General features: G+C 40.4%; 1 protein-coding gene across 3 annotated transcripts in view; it reads left to right on the top strand.

The window, feature by feature from the left end:
• TBC1D1 (TBC1 domain family member 1) overlaps positions 1 to 22,559 on the top strand; it is a 183,651-nt gene that overhangs the window by 78,503 nt on the left and 82,589 nt on the right. For all 3 annotated transcript variants that reach the window (XM_065405017.1, XM_065405016.1, XM_065405015.1), the window contains exons 2-6: positions 8,348 to 8,881; positions 12,602 to 12,691; positions 17,528 to 17,632; positions 18,179 to 18,311; positions 20,180 to 20,271. In XM_065405017.1, the coding sequence (XP_065261089.1) occupies positions 8,348 to 8,881; positions 12,602 to 12,691; positions 17,528 to 17,632; positions 18,179 to 18,311; positions 20,180 to 20,271 (954 nt within the window). The remainder of the gene's footprint in view (positions 1 to 8,347; positions 8,882 to 12,601; positions 12,692 to 17,527; positions 17,633 to 18,178; positions 18,312 to 20,179; positions 20,272 to 22,559) is intronic.

Here is a 22,559-nt window from a genome sequence, read left to right as displayed (position 1 = left end):
TGGCTGCCCTTCCACTATTAGCATTATTCCATCCACTATCATCTGCTCATATAGCTTGTAGGTTCAGCAGAGTAAGGATATTGGGCTGTAGCTCTTTGCAGAATTGGTGTCTTTATGGGGTTTGAGTAGTGGAGCCACTTGGGCCTGTCTTCGCAGCCTGGCTATCTGCAAAAATAACAGGAGTACTTGTGGCACCTTAGAGACTAACAAATTTATTAGAGCATAAGCTTTCGTGGGCTACAACCCCACGAAAGCTTATGCTCTAATAAATTTGTTAGTCTCTAAGGTGCCACAAGTACTCCTGTTATTTTTGCGGATACAGACTAACACGGCTGCTACTCTGAAACCTGGCTATCTGCAGTGTCTCTAGGAGAGAGCTGAGGAAGTCAAGTAGCCACTTCTATGCTCTCATCCCAAAGTGTAGTAATAGTTCATTAGGTATACCATTAAGTCCAGCTGCCTTTCCACACTTCAGGGTTTCTGTAACTGTTGTCAGCTTCTCAATATTGAGTTGCTGACTGGGGACTTTTGCTGTCTCTGAGCAGTGAGCAAAAACTCCTACTTGATTTGTTTTGTTTTGTGCTTTGCTTTGTGGGCTGTTTACTATTTAAGATGAGTTGGTGTGTGACTTGGATGGGAGAGATTGTAAGGATGTGCTTTGGTGGTTGTCCATCCGGGTTCTGATACTGAATAGTCACCCCCTTCCCTTCCCTTTTTTTTTTTTTTTTTTTTTTTTTTTTGCTATTGTGGCTGAGGTTTATTGTTTCAATCAGCTCCCTCCAGCGGTCACACTGGTCCTGTCGGATCTCTCTCATAAACGTTTTCCCAAGCCCAATGGTTTTTTCACCAAATGGATCTGAGTCAAACAGTATTGAATATTGTTGGCTTGTTTGTTCTGAAAGCCCAGGTACATACAGTGTACATACGGGGTATGTCTACACAACAAAAAAAACCAATACAAAACCATTGCAGCATTTCAGAGCCCCGGGTCTATGGACTCAGACTTGGGCTGTGGTGCTAAAAAAAAACCCTCCCCTCCGCCCCCGGGCTTCAGAGCCCAGGCGTGCTAGCCTGAACCCGAACGTCTACATAGCTATTTTTAGCACCGTAGCACAACCTCTGTGAGCCCAAGTCTGTAGACCCAGGCTCTGATACTCACTGTTGCGGGGGGGGGGGGGTTGTTTGTTTGTTTGTTTGCTGTGTAGACATACCCATAGTGTTCATATATGTTATTTGTTCCCTTTATGTATGTTCAAGTCTGTTTATTTTACTAGCAAACAGTCTTAACAATTGTATTCCACTATCACAACTCCAAAAAGATTAAGGAAGGAAAATGTCAAAAGATGGAGTTATTATGTGAAGACCACTTGAAAAGTAATTCAAAAAGCACAGTACCGTTTGAAAATGTCGTACCTATGTGGTGGTGGTTGTTTGTTTATTTTATTTATGATTACAACTACAGGGTTAGAGTGGAGGCCTCCAAAATGTAAAATCAATTGTGACCAGCACAGCTACTCTACCTCCTTACTTGCCCCTTTGCTCATGGTGATCTGCATAACAGAGGTGACTGTCAAGGTTGGAAAAGCAACATCACCTGGCTGGCCCCGGTAACATTCAAAATCAGGTGCTTCATCAAGAATTAGATCATAGATGGCCAAAATGGTTATTGGCTACTGATCTTGAATTAAGTAGCATGAACTGTAGAATAGAGTCCCTCCTCCTTGCTTTTAAGATAGCATACTACACAAGGCCAGTGGCTCTGATACTAAATGTCAAATGCCTAGTCTATATCTGGGAAATACTCTGCTCTGTAGTTTTCTCCATGCCCAGCTCTGCAGGGATTAAGGGACCAGATCCCCCAGTACCAGTCTTTTATCCTTAGTCTTCAGAGTCCTCTGCCTGTGGCAGTACCACACATCCCTCTTGTCCACCACATTGTGTCACTGGCATAGTTGCCAGAGCTGCGTACTTGTCTAGCAGAGACTGTGAATGCCATCAATAGAGACAATGAATTCAGATAAATAACGATGACAAAGTAGGATTAAAATAACCCTGAAACCCCTGACCCCAAAAATGGGCTCCCTTCCCGTCGTACAGCTGCAACCACAGCTAGAGTAGGGTGCTGCTCCACATCTCTAGTTGTGTATTGCGGAGAAGGGGGAGAGCGAGGCAACAATAAGCTACCGTATACATGTAGCTAGACCTCTTGTCTCTCACCACTGCATAAGGGATGATTCACCAGACCCCCAAGAAGGGACACCAAGGAACAAGTCCCCAGGAGAATATCCAACCCCATGTGGAAACTCTTTCAGCAACATATCATCCCACCAAACATTATTACTTGATTTCAAAATCTTGCCAAAACAATTAAACATCAATTCAGTTATCAACACAGCTTCATCATTCCCACATCTGCCACCATCATATAGCCCCTACTTAGTCTGTTTCTAAATTCCATAATTACACCAATTTAATTCAGTAGTAATCTCCATCTTGTAACTTGTCAAGCTAGAAGAGAGTTTTCATCACAGTGCTGAAGAAGCCAGGGAACTTGCCACAGAATTTAGGTCCACCTGGCTAGGCATTTGCAGTGGCCATGTTTACAATTAGCTTGATCATGCAGTTCTTGGACAAAATTCTCATTGTACTTGATGGTAACTTTTCCAGCAAAAGGACGGCATAAGAACGGCGATACTGGGTCAGACCAAAGGTCCATCGAGCCCAGTATCCTGTCTACTGACAGTGGCCAATGCCAGGTGCCCCAGAGGGAGTGAACCTAACAGGTAATGATCAAGTGATCTCTATCCTGCCATCCATCTCCACCCTCTGACAAACAGAGGCTAGGGACACCATTCCTTACCCATCCTGGCTAATAGCCATTAATGGACTTAACCTCCATGAATTTATCTAGTTCTCTTTTAAACCCTGTTATAGTCCTAGCCTTCACAACCTCCTCAGGCAAGGAGTTCCACAGGTTGACTGTGCGCTGTGTGAAGAAGAACTTATTTTTATTTGTTTTAAACCTGCTGCCCATTAATTTCATTTGATGGCCCCTAGTTCTTATATTATGGGAACAAGTAAATAACTTTTCCTTATTCACTTTCTCCACACGACTCATGATTTTATATACCTCTATCATATCCTCCCTTAGTCTCCTCTTTTCCAAGCTGAAAAGTCCTAGCCTTTGTAATCTCTCCTCATATGGACCCGTTCCAAACCCCTAATCATTTTAGTTGCCCTTTTCTGAACTTTTTCTAATGCCAGTGTATCTTTTTTGAGATGAGGAGACCACATCTGTATGCAGTATTCAAGATGTGGGCGTACCATGGATTTATATAAGGGCAATAAGCTATTCTCTGTCTTATTCTCTATCCCTTTTTTAATGATTCCTAACATCCTGTTTGTATGCCTGTCAGCCAGGCATGACTGACTTTTTAATAATTCTTAGCAATTATAACATTTCAACTTGAAAGTACTTAACAATTTTTAAACTAGTTAATCTTTACCGTACCTCACTGAGGCAGCTAAGCATTATACTCATTTTACAATTGGTGAAACTGAGACACAGAGTGGTGTAGTGATTTCTCCTTCCCAGGGAGCACAGAGGGAGTTGGGGCCAGAGCAAACATTAAAATTTATGAATTACTGGTTCCTAGACCTCTATGCAAACCTGTACATGAAGGTCTGGTGTACTACTGAAGTCTAATAGTAAAAATATTTTTAAACAATTTCATCCAGCCCTAGAGGACCTTTGGGAAACAGTTGTGGGTTTTCCCCCTCTCTCTTTCTCCCCTGTCTCATCCCCCTAACAAATTAAGGAAAATGTTTAAATGCACAGCCAAGTGCAGATTTATCACTTATACTCAATGTCAGTATTAAATATTAGAACCATGCTGCATCAGTTTGCCTGATCAGCCTGGTGGTGTGCACATGTATTAAAGAAATGGTTGCAGTTATGCCACTGAAGTAATGTTCTAGGTTGACCATTAGAATCTAATGTACGTTGCAAGTGGCAGTACTTCTCCCCTTTTTTTGCTCTTTGGATGCCCTTTAGGTGTCGAGCTTAGGTACACATTTCATGTTCTTACACAACAAAGGAGGAAATACTCTTAAATAGACACAGCATTGAAGCCCAGCTGCTATTTATAAATGATGTAATACCAGGAAATTCAAGCCCAAGGCAAAATAAAAACTATCCCTCCCTTTTAAGGCCCATTGTGTATCTTTTTGAATGTGAAGTTCGTTAACTGTTTTAAAGTAAACCTAGGATTTTAGGTTTGTCTTTTTTGTTTGTTAAATTATAGCTGCATAGAGGGCCCGGTTTGCTATAGAACAGCAGTCTAATGAAGGTCCGAAGGGTATCTGAGGGATATAAACACTGAAGAAAACAAATTCAGTAACAATGCATTAGCAATTGGTCACAGGCCTATCTACACTGGGAATTTTCCCCTACTACACCTTTTGGAGTAGCTGTACTGGTGCAAACTCCTAGCTTGGAGGGATAAAACTGCTGTTTCACTGATTTGGGGTAAGCTCCATTTAGTGGCTATTTTTGCATTGCAGATGTTAGCATTTTCCAGGAAATCTGCCTCTATTGCATCACCACCAGCACAGTCCTGGTAATGGTAGCAATGATGAGAATGGGAATGTAGCTCAGCTGTCAGTGTCTTTAGCCTATTGTGTCCTCTAACCTGCTCAGAGCATGTCTGGATAACATGGTAATATGAATACTTGTAATTGGTCTACTCTGGCACTCCCATTGGTGGAGCTGTACTGGTGATGGAACAAGGGAAGATTTCCTAGAAAACACTCATGCAGACATAGCCTGAAATGTGGCTATGTATAACCAAATTATATGTGTAATTGACACACTACATAAGTTATGTGGCTAGATGAAAGGTCTTTTTCCTTACAATTAACAAATCTGAATCGGAAATTGCCAAACCTCATCCAACTCCCAGTTTCTCTTCAATTCCAGGAATATCACTTTGCACTTAAGTAGCAGCTTTCAGGAGAGTGTCTCAAAGTACTTTACTTTAAAAGCACTGAGTCCTAAGGGTCTGGTGTATTGGCTCTGCAATGGGTAGAGAGGGTGTGAGAGGAAGCTATTGTGCTGGAGTAACAGTCCATAGATGGTCACCTAAAACTTGGCACGCGCAACCTTATGTCTACTCTCAGTAGTGTCTCTGGACAGGGCCAGAATTATGGAGGGTGCAGAAATGGCTTAAAGTCCCCCACAGCCGTTTTCTCTTCCAATCTAGAAAGGGAAGAACACACGGTCTGGCCTATTAAATAATAAGCCTCACAACACCCTTGGAGGTAACAAGAACTATCATCTCCGTTTTACATATGTTAAAACCAAGGCACAGAGCTGTCTAGGCCCAAGGCTGCTCAGCTAATTAGTGGTGTAGCTGGGAATAGAATTTTGAAGTCCTGACCCATTGTCTTTTTCCTCTGTGTATGATTTAACTGATGATTAATGCATCATGCTCAAGGGTGAAGTAATGTTTCCTGACTGATTGTTGTTATTTGTCATATTCATCCTCTGACTAATGCTTTTTGCCATACTTCCTTATCTATAAAAAAAAAAAAACAGTGCTGAGTTTCTGAACTCTTGAAGGTAAAACCTTTCAATTGTTTCTGCATAGTCCTGTTGTACTTCAACTGTTTAAAAAAAAATGGATATGTTTATTAAAAGCAGAGGTGACCTCCAGAAGGGTTCTCTGGGGTTCAAGCATACCTCACCATCTCAGTACTTGTCTGGGGAGATGGTTCTCCTGGTTTGATGTTTTAGAATGCTATTCCAGACCTCCTGCTGCAGCATCAGCAATCAAATTTTCATGAACACAATCATTCTGAAAGTGGGTTTAATCCTAAATTTCTTCTTTCACTAGATGAGATCCATTTCTGGAGAAAATTATGTATTCATTGGTCTTTTGTCAAAATCATTCTGGATTGTTAAATATCTGGCAGTATTCTCCGCTGGATGAATACACTATTGCACCAGGTTTGTGTTTGTTCTACAGCCTTTGTTGCTGATATGATAATATAATCCCTTACTCCAATCAAAGGCTGCGAAAGAACACAAAGTAGTGTGACATAACCAAGTATATAAATATGAGCCTAGCAGACCATTGGAAGAAGACTTGCATGTGCTATTCAGACAGCAGAAGCGATTTCCAACTATTATTGATTCAGTTCATGTTAATTAATTAAAATATTGGCCTCTGATAGTAGTTGGGCTTTTTTTTATAATTTATAGTTTCTGTGGATCATAACTGAGTATTTCCTAACGTGGATTCCCTGAAAATGGTGGAATGTTTAAATTAATTTAGATAGGGCTCCCACTGTGTGGAATTATAGAAATATATGACAAAAGGAATTATTTTGTTTCTTTCAAACAAAATTACTTTCTGTCAAAAACATTTTGGTTTAATGGTAGAATGTGCTACTATGAAGGTTATAACAAGTGTGCAAGATATGCCATTAATCTACCAATAACATTAATGCTTGGCATTCCTGATTGTTTTGTGGCTACTGTTATATTCTGTATATATGACCAGATTTGTACACAATATTCCAAATGAAGTCTTACCAGTGCCTTGAACAATGGCATTAATACTTCTATATCTCTACTAGAAATGCCTCGCCTAATACATCCTTGGATCACATTTACCCTTTTCACAGCCCCATCTCATTGGTGGCTCATAGTTATCCTGTAATTGACCCACACACTCAGGTCTCTGTTGCTTCCAACTAAGGAGCCCCAGGTTGCAGCAGAAATGTTTAGTGCATTATCTTTCACTTAGTACTGTTGAATTTCATCCCATTCCTGTCATTCCAGTCTTCAAGTTCATCCAGATCTTCCTGTATAATGTTCCGATCCTCCTCCGTATTGATCATGCCTCCAAACTTGGTATCCTCAGCAAATTTCATTTGCGCGCTCCGACTTAGCACACTAGTTCACTTCAATGACTATTTCATTCAATGTTTAGAAACCAGTTGGGAGCTGAAAATGCAGGAAAGTTTGTTTTTCTCCTTCAATCTATGAATGAAAAATAGCTGTGGGAGGATGAGACCTACTAGTTCTACAATTTTCAATGACATGGTGAACAGAAACAGTCAATGCAATTCATTAACTATTGATGATATTTCCTTTTTTTAATAAATCAGTTTTAAATGCAAAACATTTTAATAAACTTTTCTTCTTATGTATCCAGTACATTTAAAGTAGTTTTATTTAACTAATAAATAGATTTTAAATGCTGGTTTTTGCACATTTTTTATTCATTCGATTTCCAGCCAAACGGAGCTTGACACAAATCAGAAGTAAAAAATGAATCATCTAGTACAGTGGAATCCCTGGACTCTTGTGGGGTCCACCATAGGTAATTCAGTAGTCTGTCCCTTGAGCCAGGGCTAGAACACACAAACGGTGTTCTGACACTTTTACTGCATGGAGGACATCATTTTATTCTCCGCACAGCATGGTGAATGATGCATTTCTTAACATAATAAAAATATAAAAATTGAGGATCTGAATAAACCTAAATTAAGCTATATAATTGCTTAAATAAATATATTTTATTCTCCTAGTTAGCAAAAAGAAGCACCAAATGTAGTCCAAAAGCTATAATTAGTTGCAAATCAACATGTTTTAATGGTTACCAACCAATGAGAATCAACCTTTCTTCAGGAAAATAACTAAAACGTACAAATGCAGACATAATTAAAATTGATTATTTAAATCAAGATTTTCTGCTTGCTGATTTAAATCATGATTAAAATTTGTGATTTAAATTGTTTTGATTTAAATCAGTCCAGAGGCTTCCTTGGAAATCCTCAGCACTTTGACAGATCAGGTCCACTGATTGTGTAATAATGATAATGATCTCTTGTTAGGGAAGCAAATGAAGGGGGGAGGGATAGCTCAGTGGTTTGAGCATTGGCCTTCTAAACCCAGGGTTGTGAGTTCAATCCTTGAGGGGGCCACTTAGGGATCTGGGGCAAAATCAGTACTTGGTCCTGCTAGTAATGGCAGGGGGATGGACTCTATGACCTTTTGGGGTCCCTTCCAGTTCTATGAGATAGGTATATCTCCATATATTAACCAGTTTTTGTCCTCCCTGCAAGGTTTTCTATCGAACAATATCTAACTGCTAATGCACATGTTTGAGATAAATTCACGATGTCCCCAGGTGGTCTCTCAGAAAAGGTGGCACCCAAAATTAGTGGCCACTTGGAAATTGGAAATGGAAATTTGACATAAGGAGTCTCCTTTTAGCATTCCAATGTCTTAGGCATAAAGAACCATTTGTTGATACTGTTTTTTTTCTCTTTCTCGTAGGTGCCTGAGATTATTGGCTCCATTCGACAGGCTGGAAAAATCGCTCGCCAAGAAGAGTTCCAGAATAATCCATCTGAAGTTGAAGACCCTTTTTCCAAAAAGTTTGAGGTGTTGTTCTGTGGACGAGTGACAGTAGCACACAAAAATGCGCCCCCAGCATTAATAGATGAATGTATCGAAAAATTTAACCATGTTAGTTGTACCAAAAAATTGGAATTTAATTCATTGTCCCAACAACGTGAAACTGCCAGTAATTCTGGAGGATTATCATTCAGTGATAAATTGCGATCTGTTTTCCAACCCTTGGTCGGTGAAGAAGAAGAGAAAAGGCCAATTAGGAAATCTTATTCTCAGCCTGGGCTGCGTTCCTTTTCTTTTAAGAGGGACTTGCAAGATGGGAGTTGCAGGAGTAACAGTTTTGCCAGCTCTTTTGATGAAACTGAGACTTCGCTGAACCTAAAACGTCAACTTGGCTATGGACACAACGTTGTGCAGCCAACAGATATTGCAGGAAACCGGACTATGTTGTTCACGGTAAAACAAATTGCAACTTTGCAAGCATTTTATGTCTCTAAACACTGGATAGGAAATGCAAAAGAAATGTCCTACAAAGATGGGAGTTCCTCCTTGAATAACTTCCTGCAGTTATTGGAGCTTAAGTTACACATACAATTTTATATATTTCTTTGTAGAGTTTTATCATTCAGTGTAAAAATCTGTTTTACGTTGTCAAAGTATATTAAGTGAAACAGTTTAAAACAGCACCACGTAAAACATTGAGCTTCAAAAGGACAGTGTTGAGAAACTATTAGGAAATATTATTGATAATTATCTGATGTAAAGGCTGGGACTAACTTTTATTATTTCTGTGATATATATATATATTGTGTGTGTATTATGCTAAATAATTACAGCAGAAACAACTTTATAGGTGAGAGATGCTACCTGTTTAGAGCACAGAATCTTTGGAACTTGGCTGCAGGCAAGCACTCACTTTGTGTCCCATAACAAGCAGTTTAGTTAAGGTGCTCTTGCAGTTTAACTGCACCGACTCCCAGTAGTAATCGGTGTGTATGTGTAACTGTGGGCTGCTATTGTGGGTAGTTCTGAGCAAACTGAGGTTGAGGTTGGCATCAGGTTGACCTCTCTGTATCCAAAATTCACCTAGCCAGCTACACCCCTACTGTGGTTTAAGGTCAGGATTTGAAGAGTGTATAGGTTAGTTTTGCTTCACTTTCCTGCTATATTGCAAATACATTCATGTTTACTATATTCTGTACAACACTGGTTAATTAGAGGTAGTATAGTAGACAATATTTTGGCTGGTTATCTTGAGCGCATCTCTTGGGTACATTAAGTACTTGTGTGTGTTTCTTTTGACTGGCTATCCCTGGAGATGGAGGTGGCGAGAGAAGGGATGGTGGTTCTGTGCTTTTTAGTACAAAGTTTTTTAAATACAGTGCAATACTTTTAAAATTTAGGCCTGGGCTACACTACCGAGTTAGGTCGATGCCAGGCAGACCTAACTATGTAAGTATCTACACTAACATTTTGCTCTCGCCGATGTAACAGCCTCGCTATGCTGACTTAATAACGCCATATTCACAAGAGGCATAAAGTAAGTGTAGACACTGTGCTGCTTATATCAACTGTTACTGGCTGTCAGAAGCCACCCCACAATGCCCCATGCTGACAGTGCAATCAGTATAAATGCTCTTGATGAGGACACACGCTGCTGACACAATGAATAAAGTGTAGACACGCACAAGCAATGTAATTACTGCGGAGACTGTATGCTGATGTAAGTTAAGTCGACTTAATTTTGCAGTGTAGACATGCCCTTATTGTGTCAGACTAAATTCATAGGGCTTTCTTATGGCTCTGAGCCAAGGCCTTCCCTTGAGTAGTGGAGGAGATGCACTGTTTTAAGAGGCATTACACCTGCAGAATAGAAGTGTAATCATTATGTCTTGAGGGATGAGCTTAAGGACAGCATTAGCTATGACTATTCTAGAACTCTAGAGCTGCTCTGCAGCTGTACACTGGCTTCTTCCGGGAGGTACATTGGATGTGTGTGTGGGAAAATGTGCACGCCCCACTAAAGCCAAACCTTATGTACCATCTTTCCGCAGGGCAGGTTCTGTAACCTTGAAAATACAATAGCCCCGTTTAAAATAATTAAGTCTTAGTTTTTAAACAAATACTTTTTGAAACTATTAAACTATGGCAAACATTTGCAGGATGAGGGGAGAGTGCATAGGAGGATATTTAGGTCCAACCCCCCACCTGGTAAACTTTGGGACTTACGTAGCGCTTTAACTAAATTGCCACAACGCTGAAAGAGGTGTGTAATTTAAACCCCTGTTTTACAGATGTGAAAACTGAAAATTTTGACTCGAACCTCTATGTGCTTCAGACTTGAATGTATAGAGTTAGCCACCCAAAAAAGTGGTGTGACTTTCAGATGTGGCTTCTTTCTGAGCTTTTAACTTTGGTTACTTTTGCCTGGTGGCATCCTAGTCTCCTAATATTTCACAAAAGGTGCTTCTTTAATCCGCAAAGTTGGATTTCTTGTATGACACATCTGGTTGGAACGCCTCTCAGGAGCAGGAAGTGAAATGACTTGGTCAGGGACTGCAGTATCCACCATCCCATAGCTGATCACAGTGCTGGAATTCATTGGTTAGCCAACTAATATTGATCAATCTTGAATTAACATTGTTCAGATGTTGAACTACCCTTTATTTGAGTGCAGTGGTTATTGTTGTGGCTTTCTATGAAATGTATAGTAGAGGCTGAGTATTTGGCACATTAGATGTTATGAAAAACATTTAGACTAGGATGCTTGCCAATTCCCTTAATCTGGCTGGCAGAGTCATTTGTTTTAATAAACCATCTTGGGAGATTGCTATCCTGGCCAGTGTCCTAGGTACAGTGACCCACTCCTCTGACAGTTGCAACTGCATGGGGTAGAAGTGGGAGCTAGCTGCCTGCCACAGGAATAGGCAGCCAGCAAAAAACAGAGGAGAGGTCTGCTGAACGGCAAGGAGATTAATGGCCTCCCCCCAAGTAAAAGCTGAAAGGTCAGCCCTGGGGGAAAGCAAAGGAAAACAAGCCATGGGGGCAAGGAGATGGTGGGAAGTTTTATGGAGGCTCAAGTGAGAGAAAGGGTCAAGAATGAATCCATGGGGAAATGCTTAGAACAAACAAAAGAAGGAGGCCCAACTCTCCTCTCCTACACTCTTGGATGATTCTTTCCAATAAGCTAGGTGTCTGGGACATACGATGGTTTAATGTACATTCTGGGAATTGTAGGTGGCTGTAGTTTTTTGGGTTAGTTTGGTTTTTTGTGTGCATGTATGGGGATTCCACCTTTCTAAGAGGAAAACATCCTAAAATTCACCAGGCTGCAGATACAATCTTCTGGCAACTAGGAAGAAGCCCCCAGAGACTTGGCAACAATTTTGCAATTTAAACATTATATATTGGCCCATGTCCAGTCTCATGAAAAATCCTGAACAGCTGTTTCACCTTAAAATTAGTGCCTGTCTGGGAAAAAGTTTCCTGTTCAAACCTGGCAGTGCTTCTCGGCAGCTACAGGGTTACTGCTACAAAACTGGTCTACAGCTAAATGTACATCAAAATGTACTCCAGTCACCTCATTTTTATAGCTTGAGATACATTGCCTTTAAATTAAGTACTGTGTACATCTAACAACACTTTAAAAAAAAAATGTAAGTGGGGGTTCGGTCAGCTTCCAGGCCTGCCTTTTGATTTCACTGCAGTTTCATCACATAACTTTGATTAAATTGACATGTGCTAAGGTTGTGGGAAAACTGATTTTTTGTAGAATCATAGAACTATAGGGTTAGAAGGGACCGCAAGTGTCATCTAGTCTGACCCCCTGCCAAGATACAGGATTTGCTGTAAGTATAGTTTTGTTATTGTCTAGTTAAATGCAGGTCCTTTAATTTTTCCTTTGCCTCGTAAACAGAACAAAATTCCAATTCAGTATTTTACAATGCTATAAATTTAATAGTAAGTGCAAGTCCAACCTTGCGTCATTTTTTTCTCTCTCATGCAAAATGTGGTGTGTGTTGTACTATTGTAATTTAAATCTACATTGAGTCAAAGTATGGAGTGGAAGGCATTTTGAGATTTCTCATACACAAGGAACATTTCTTAGTTGGAACAAATTTGACATAATGTTTCTTGAAGCTAAATGTAATCCTCTTTTTATTCAACTGTTTTTAGATTGGGCAGTCTGCAGTTTATCTCATCAGTCCTGACACGAAAAAAGTAGCACTTGAGAAAAGTTTCAAGGAAATATCCTTTTGCTCTCAGGTAAACTGATAGTGCATTAATTTTTTTGGTGGTTCTGCCATTCATGAATACTCATTGATTCTCCCCTCCCCATTCGTTCCAAGTGGATACCCACATGTCATGGGTGAGTAGACCCCTTGGCAGTCTGTAATTTTGTAAGGCCTTCATTTCTTGTTTAATGTTTAGCCTTGTAATGTCTGAGGTCAAGACTGTCTTCTCTGTGCAATAAAAAAATAAGTGGACCGAATATCCTGTCAAGTTCTGCTTTCAGATTCCAGAAGACATGATTCACTGTTGTGCAAGTTCAGGGTTCCCTCGGCTGTATGTGTGTTGTGCAGTGCGTTATCAGTCACTGAAATAGACTGTGTAAATAGTACTTCAGAGTTAATTGAACACTCTTCATAAATAACAGTCAAACTCAGGTTACTTTTACTTTGTAGACCACACAGATATATACAGTTATTGCACTCAGCTCATAGTAAGGGGGTGCAGAGATACACTACCCCAGTAGGAGCTTGTGAAGGCAGATGCTATGCCTCCAGGGTTATAGAGGGAAGATGGAGGTTGTTTACTGTAGTGCAGTGATCCCCAAACTTTTGGGGGTCGCACCGCCTCTTACTCCAGTCCGCGCACCTCCGAGGCCAGGAGTGGCTGCGGCTCCGGGGGCGGGGAGGTGTGCGGACAGGGGAAGGGGGGCGAGGCTGGGGCCACAGCTGGGGGTGGGTCTGGGCCGAGGCTGGGGGTGGAGGCCAGAGCAGAGCCACAGCTGGGCTGTAGTGTAGGCTGGCAGCTGGGCCCATGGCCAGGTGCTGCTCTGCTCCCAGCTCTGCCCCCAGCCTTGGCCCGGGGCCAGGAACAGAGTACCTCCAGTCAGGCCAATGGGGCTGTGCATGGGGTGGAGGCAGCAAATTCCACACCTGCCCGAGGCTTGCAGTTTGGGAAGACAATGCCCGTCGTGCCTTCCCCCCAAACTATGCTAATGCTTGGAGCCTGTTGGCACCGACTCCTGACTCTGCTGTTAGTGCTGGGACATGGCTGCCACTATGATACAAGGCAGGAGGGTAAGGTTGCCTGTCTCAGTTGCTCTGCCTGCTGTGTTCTTGTTCTTAGAAGCAATTGGGATATTGAAACAAACACATGCTCTCAAAGTGGAATCCTGATTACATTAATACTCTGCCTTGCTCGCAAGTATTATTAGTCTTGTGAATATGGCAGAGTTTTTAGTGATGCAAGACTCTTATTGATCCAGTCCTGATCCAGCCAAGCACGTAAGCCTGTGTTTAACCTTGAGATCCCCTTGAATTCATGGGAATACATGAGTGCTTAACCTAAGCAGATGCTTTGTGCTTTGCTGGTTAGGTGATGAGAGGCCTGGGAGTCCTTATGTTTCACTGCCCTTACCACTCAAAACCAAAGATATAGGGTGACTGCGTTTGTGGTTATGAACAAGGTGAAAGTTGTGAATTTGTTAGTGGATTGCTCTGCAGAATAGTTGGCATGTTAATAGTGTTACAGTCCATGTTAGTGGGCTGATGTATGTTTGGGGAGCTTTAAGAAAACAAGCTGGGGTACGTTCTAGCTCAGGGGCGGGCAAACTTTTTGGCCTGAGGGCCGCATCGGGTTTCGTAAATTGTATGGAGGGCTGGTTAGGGGAGGGGGTCGTGGCCCGGCCCCCACCTCCTATCTGGCTCTCTCTCCCTCCCCCCCCCCCCCCGGGACTCCTGCCCCATCCACACACACACACACCCGTTCCCTGACTGCCCCTCTGGGACCCCTGCCCCATCCACACACACCCGCTCTCTCTCCCCGACTGCCCCTGGATTCCCGCCGCCCCATCTAGCCCCTCCTTTCATTCCTGACAGACCCCTGGGACTCCTGCCCCATCCAACCACCCCTTCTCCCTGTCCCCTGACTGCCCCCTGCTGCCCCATCCAACCCCCCCCCCTCCTTCCTGACTGCCCCCCGGGACTCCTACCCCCATTCAATGCCCTGTTCCCCCCCGACCACCGTCCACATCCCCGCCCCCTGACCACCACCCCGAACTCACCTGCTCTCTATCCAACCCCCCCTGCTCCGTGCCCCCTTACCGCGCTGCCTGGAGCACCGGTGGCTGGCGGCACTACGGCCACGCCGCCGCCGCCACCACACAGGGGTCAGGCCGGGCTCTGCAGCTGCGCTGCCCCAGGAGCTCTCAGCCCTGCCACCCAGAGCATTGCGCCGGCGGCGGAGCGAGCGAGCTGAAGCTGCGGGGGAGGGGGGATAGCAGGGGACGGGCCGGGGGCTAGCCTCCCTGGCCAGGAGCTCGGGGGCCGGGCAGGACAGTCTCGCGGGCTGTAGTTAGGGTGACCAGATGTCCCGATTTTATAGGGAGAGTCCCGATTTTTGGGTCGTTTTCTTATATAGGCTCCTATTACCCCCCACCCCCGTCCCGATTTGTCACACTTGCTGTCTGGTCACCCTAGCTGTAGTTTGCCCACCCCTGTTCTAGCTACTTGGTGAAGGGACACATGCTGTGCTTGTTGCATTAGTCAGCAATTCTTTTTGAAAAACTAGGGCATTTTTTAAAGTGTTTGTAATGAAGTGAAGGACACCACCTACTGAAGAAGGACTGATGGTGCCATGTTAGCATGTTTCTGAAGTTTGTTTCTCTGTAAAGATGGAGATCAAATAGTGTTCCTTCTTTACACCAGAAAATTATTATATATTGAAAATGACTTGTGGTATTGTTCCATCTGAAGCATGGATAGGGATATGTCTGCTAAAATAATTCTGAGAATGTCAGGAGAGACCTGCTCCAACAGTCCATCAAGAAATGGAACTGATTCTCTTTTAAAATAAATAAACAAGATGTGTCCCATAACCATAAAATAGGCTTTAAGACCAATCTAGAAATTGAAGAGTACTGTGGCCTCTGAATCCAACAGTCTTCGCTATAAACTGTCTACCCAAACTTGTAGATAATAACATAGGAACATAGGAGTCGCTATATCACTGTTTTTTGTAATTCATCAAGTTCAGAAAACTGGTTCCAGGAGCAGAAAAATACTTGATTCTTCTGAGAGACTTGTCTGTGGAGGGGTGGGGAGGGTTATAAAGGATTCCTTTGTGCCTGCTGTGGGTAATCTACTTATGCTTTAACATATTCCAAAGAATACGGACTAATTCCAAAGCAAATCCTATTTAGCAGATTATTCAGAATCAGTATAGAATTTCCATTTTCTCAGATCTAAGAACTCACTCAGACTCATGAAGAGATTTTACAAGAATAAAATTTCATGAAGTGTGCAACATTCTGAGTAACCAACAGAGAAATGTTATGAGTTTCATCTTGATCTTGCTAATGGTGGTATTCAGTGGGAGTAAACCCTCTTGAAGTCAATGGAGTTGCAAATATATATAAGGGAGGTCAAAATCAAGCCGCCTTATATTTTCTGGAACTGACTTCAGATATTATAACAATGGGCTCTGCAGTATACACCGTAAGAGAGCTAGCCTGGGCATTTACAGGAAATTAGAATTTAAGAACCTGAGGCCTCTAGATCATTTAATTATCTTTCTAATTAATATCTTCTGTTGAAATATTAATGTCAAATGTTTGCCTTTGTCATAATACTTTTTCCAAGTGGTATGAGTATGCAACCATCATATTATGAGAATTTGGATATCTACATGTATATTAAGTTATTTTTCTTTATTCAGTTGGCGCTTGATGGAAGGTTATTAATATTTATAGCAAGGAGATTGTGCTGTTCACATTACTTTAGGATGACTGGCCTTGCTCTGCTACATATACCTACTCTCGTTTTTGGTGCTCCTGGCCAATATGTGTCCAAAAATATTCATGTTTTATGATTTTGGTATCCTCATAATACAGTGACAATCTTGAGTATTCAACGTTGATAGGGAATACCAGAGAAATGTCTTGTTTGCTAATATCCAGATTAGTTATAACTGACTGAAACTCAGGTTTTTCTTGAGAATCTGCTCCTGGTTTTTGGTTTAACAAATCAAATGCCTCTTTTCTACTATCCTTAATGGAAGGTTGACTTTAATATGCAAAACCCACTTGTGGCATGACACTTACATGAAATTGACCAACTAATAACGGATAGGTAGAGATACAGATAAATTTGTATTTATGAAATAAAATAAATTGCACAAAATGTGATTATATTTCTCTCTTGCAGCCTTTGTACACTGCTTATCAGAAGCTCTGATTTTGCAAAGCCTTTTGTGCATGCTGAATTTTGTACACCGAAAGTAGCTGCACTGAATTCAGCTGAACTATTCAAATCGAGTAAAGTTAAGCACATAAATAAATCTTTGCAGAATTGGGGCCATCACATTGTGGGTACTGCCAGAATAATGTAATATGGGTTTTGTTTCTGATTCTTGGGCCTGATTTTGCAACCTTTCTTCTTTCTGAGATATATGTACTGACAATAGTAGTACAATTGAGTAGTAAGTACTATTGAATTTGAGGAAGAGTCACTGAATTAAGTCCCTAGAGTGGATGCAATGTCTTTGGAGGAGTTTTAACATTTACTGCTGTACATTGGAGATCAAACTTAATCTGGTCTGGTCATGTGGTCATGCACTTGTCTGTCCATGCAAGTTCTTCCCCAACAGATCCATTACAGTTTGTTACATTTGTAAATGAGTATTTATGATTTAAATATATTTAAAAGATCCTTTAGTGGGCTAGATGGTTTTTATATGGATGGAATGAGATATTTGGTTTACCATGATGCTGTAATGCTGTTGGACATCTGTCTAATGTATTGGTGTGATAATTACACGTATGAAATCAACTTGTAAACATGACTGACTCTTTTGTTACTACTTCTTTTGTGCCAGGGTATTAGACATGTGGATCACTTTGGGTTCATCTGTAGAGAGTCTTCAGGAAACGGTGGCTGCTACTTTGTCTGCTACGTGTTTCAGTGCACAGATGAAGCCCTGGTAAGAGATGCTAATTAAAGGCCTGATATCATAAGGTGCTAAGTTTTTGTTGTTGTTTGCTCTCAACTTCCATTGCATTTATAAAAATTTAATTCTTCTTAAGATAGAAAACTGTTAAGAAACTGAATTTGTGTTGAAGGCAGAGGTTAGAATATGTATCCTATTCAAAATAAATATAACCTCTACACTGGCATATCTGGAGTGGTCAGAGGCCATGGAGCACTTCATACTTCACCAAGCATTAAGTCAAGTTGTATATCGTGGGGTGTTTTTTTTGTTTGTTTGTTTTTAAAAGTAGAACTCCCATTAAATGAATGGAGAGGTCTGATTACATTCAGTAGGTATATCAGTTTTGAAAGCCAAACCCACAATCAGAAGGTCAGTACCTCAGGGGATTCCCTGATCATTATCCTAATCTAATCCCAAAACAATGAAGGTATCCTTTTTAAAGAGACTGACTTTGTTGGGTTGAAAACAAGACCAACTTAGTGTAGCAGAAATCACTTTTAATTCATTAGCCTTGATTTCCTCTCTTGTTCTCGTTAGGTTGATGAAATCATGATGACTTTGAAACAGGCTTTCACTGTAGCTGCTGTGCAACAAACCTCCAAAGCTCAGCTCCAACTTTGCGAAGGATGCCCTATGCAATTCCTGCATAAACTCTGTGAAAAGATTGAAGGTAAGTATTAAGCAATGTTGACAATGAAACCTCTTGAAAATGTATTCTATCTAACTTACTTACCAGAGCAATATTTGTATGTGTGAACATTGATCTAAAGGAATACACAATTTTTAAACCGAGGACTGTATTAACTTTGGACACTTGAAGCATGGTCAGTTAATTAAGAAATAACTTCAATACAGTATAAGATCAGAGTACTAGTGTCAAGAATGATCAAATAAAAGCTAAATTGATTCATACTGTGTATTTACTTAATTTTTAAAAAGAAATAAAAGTTAAATATAATTGCATTGAAAATTACTTGGTTCTTGAATTTATAAACAATAAAAAAATTGGAAATAATTTTTAAATGAACTTTTAAGGAATATACTGCCCTAGCTGAGAACTGCATGTCCTGTTAATGAACTGAGTTAGATAGAGGTGGTGTTCTGCTATCAGACATGATCTCAAACGGTGGATCCTTTTAATGTGTTTGACCTGTACTTCTGGTAGGAAACAAAGTAATTGCAGCTTACGTCCATTGTACAGAAAGTGGCAAAGACATGAAGTCAGGAACATTTTTGCATTTCAGCAAGTTTCGCAGCTAAGAATTTAGCCATTTAGGGCAGGGCTGGGGTGAATGAGGGACAGCAGTAGCTGTCAGATCAATGAAAAGCCACAGTATCTTGTTGGACCAAGACATCTCTGGTATTAATCTGTAGGAACAGGAGAATTTACAGAACTACACTACCTGTACTTTTTCTTGGCCTTCAGCTAGCTATGATTCTGAGAGCACTAAAAGGACAATTGAGTCTGATTAAATATTATTGTCCACCTCCAGCTTGATGGGGAAGTATATACACCCCACAATCAGATGCTTAACAAGTACAGAAACCTGTTGGTGCTAAAAAAAATCTAGAAAAGGAATTTAATCAAGGATAAGAAAAAGAAGAACTAATGAGAGCCACAGGATTGTATGCTTTTAAATATCAGTAAACGAATTCAGCAAAAGAAAAAAGCTGGAGAATACAGTATTTCATGTATCTTGGCAAAACTCTTGAAGAGGCAAATTATAAACCAAGGCATATAAATGAGAAAATAGTTAATAGAAAATATATTTTTTTTAAAAACCAAACTCCCAAAACCTATACTGCATAAAACCTCAATAAGGAGTCTGTTGATAAGCCACAGCAGAATCTAGGTTCAGTCTGTGTTACATGATCATGCAATCTTCTAAGTCAGCTAAGAAGCCTAATCCTGCACTTTATTCCAGCAAAACTCCTTGTTGCAAAAGATTGCACTTCCTCATTTCATATGCATTATAAAGTTCATATTTACGGATTGATGTAAGTAATTATATAAAACGGGTAGGCAACCTATGGCACGTGTGCTGAAGGCAGCACGCGAGCTGATTTTCAGTGGCACTCACACTGCCCAGGTCCTGGGCACCGGTCCGGGGGGCTCTGCATTTTAATTTAATTTTAAATGAAGCTTCTTAAACATTTTAAAAACCTTATTTACATTACATACAGCAATAGTACAACAATAGTTCAGTTATATATTATAGACTTATAGAAAGAGACCTTCTAAAAACGTTAAAATGTATTACTGGCACGCGAAACCGTAAATTAGAGTGTATAAATGAAGACTCGGCACACCACTTCTGAAAGGTTGCCGACCCCTGATATAAAACAAAGTACACTTTTTTAAAATATGTGTACTAAAGCGCCCATCTGCTAAAACTAATGCAGATAACTCATTTAAATAGCAATGCTTATACCTGTTATTTAAACTTCTGTGCATATCATATGATTAGTGTATTGTATCAGTTTAAAGCTTGCTTATTACAATACTTGTCCATTTTATCTTGGTTCATCGCTTATTAGGACAACATCCTTCTAAAACTAAACTAGAACTCCAGAAGCATCTAACAACACTAAATAACCAGGAGCAGGCTGCTCTTTTTGAGCAGGTTCAGGTAATGTGTGTTTTTTGATTGCGTGTTTTTGTTTTTAAATTAGAAGTTATATTGCTACGGTCTTTATTTACAATCTGTGTCCAGCATGAAAGCTTTTATTTTCATGAGAATTGTTCTTCAGCTTCTTACGGTATTCAGTGACAATCTGGAAATCGCCATTTGTTTTAAATTCTGGGTCATTCACTATTGTTTCTAGGGCTGATCAGATCTTCAGACTAAACTGTTTTTCTGATGGAAAACTGGATTTTTGACTAATGAAATTTTTACAAAAAGTGTCTGTAGAGAATTTTACTTTTCATGAAAAAACCAAGTGCCAGAACGTTCAATTTGGAGATGTGAAACATTGTTTTGACACTTATGATCAAAACAAAACGTTTTGATGTTCCTGAATTGATACTTCATTTCAGCTTGGTTTGTTATTCAACCTGAATCTAAATTAGGATTAAATCAAGCGATTAAAAAAATTTATTTTGATTAATAATGCAATTAATCACGTTGTTAAACAATAATAGAATATCATTTATTTAAATATTTTTGGATGTTTTCTACATTTTCAAATATATTGATTTCAATTACAACACAGAATACAAGTGTACAGTTTCAGAGTGGTAGCTGTTTTAGTCTGTATCAGCAAAAACAACGAGGAGTCCTTGTGGCACCTTAGAGACTAACAAATTTATTTGGGCATAAGCTTTCATGGGCTAGAGCCCACTTCGTCAGATGAATGAAGTGAAAAATACAGGAGCAGGTAAAATACATGAAAGGATAGGGGTTGCTTTTCCAAGTGTGAGGTCAGTCTAGCGAGATAAATCAATTAACAGCAGAATACCAAGGGAGGAAAAATAACTTTTGAAGTGGTAAAAGAGTGGCCCATTACAGACAGTTGACAAGAAGGTGTGAGTAACAGTAGGGAGAAATTAGTATTGGGGAAATTAAGTGTAGGTTTTGTAATGACCCAACCATTCACAGTCTTTATTCAGGGCTAATCTGATGGTATCCAGTTTGCAAATTAATTCCAGTTCTGCAGCTTCACGTTGGAGTCTGTTTTTGAAGGTTTTTTTTGTTGAAGAATTGCCACTTTTAGGTCTGTTATTGAGTGACCAGAGAGATTGAAGTGTTCTCCTACTGGTTTTTGAATGTTATGATTCCTTATGTCAGATTTGTGTCCATTTATTCTTTTGCGTAGAGACTGTCCGGTTTGGCCAATGTACATGGCAGAGGGGCATTGCTGGCACATGATGGCATATATCACATTGGTAGATGTGCAGGTGAACAAGCTCTGGATGTAGATGTACATGATGTAGTTAGATCCTATGATGGTGTCCCTTGAATAGATATGTGGACAGAGTACAGTGCTCACTTTATATTTATTTTTATTACAAATATTTGCACTATAAAAAACAAAAGAAATAGTATTTTTCAGTTCACCTAATACAAATACTGTAGTGCAATCTCTTTATCATGAAAGTTAATTTTACAAATGTAGAATTATGTAAAAAAATAAAATAAAACTCCATTCAAAAATAAAACAATGTAAAACTTTAGAGCCTACAAGTCCACTCAGTCCTACTTGTTGTTCACCCAGTCACTCAAACAAGTTTGGTTACAGTTTGCAGGAGATAATGCTGCCCACTTCTTGTTTACAATATCACCTGAAAGTGAGCACAGGCATTTGCATGACATTGTAGCCGGCGTCGCAAGATATTTACGTACCAGATGCACTAAAGATTCATATGTCCCTTCATGCTTCAGCCACCATTCCAGAGGACATGCGTCCATGCTGATGACCGATTCTGCTCGATAACAATCCAAAGCAGTGTGGACTGACACATGTTCATTTTCAGCATCTGAGTCAGATACCACCAACAGAAGGTTGATTTTCTTTTTTGGTGGTTCGGGTTTTGTAGTTTCTGCATCAGAGTGTTTCTCTTTTAAGACTTCTGAAAGCATGCTCCACACCTCATCCTTCTCAGATTTTGGAAGGCACTTTACATTCTTAAAGGTTGGGTCAAGTGCTGTAGCTATCTTTAGAAATCTGATATTGGAACCTTTTTTGCGTTTTGTGAAATCTGCAGAGAAAGTGTTCTTAAATCGAACAACATGTGCTGGGTCATCATCCGAGACTGCTATAACACAAAATATATGGTAGAATGCGGGTGAAATCATGGAGCAGGAGACATACAATTCTCCTCCAAGGAGTTCAGTCACAAATTTAATTAACACTTTTTTTTTTTTTTTAACAAGTATCTACAGCGTGGAAGCATGTCCTCTGGAATGGTGTTTGAAGC

The sequence above is a fragment of the Emys orbicularis genome, chromosome 5, assembly GCF_028017835.1.
Source record: "Emys orbicularis isolate rEmyOrb1 chromosome 5, rEmyOrb1.hap1, whole genome shotgun sequence".
Taxonomy (NCBI): domain Eukaryota; kingdom Metazoa; phylum Chordata; order Testudines; family Emydidae; genus Emys; species Emys orbicularis.
The sequence above is the reverse complement of the archived record's forward strand: the minus strand, read 5'-3'. Positions and strand labels throughout refer to the sequence as shown.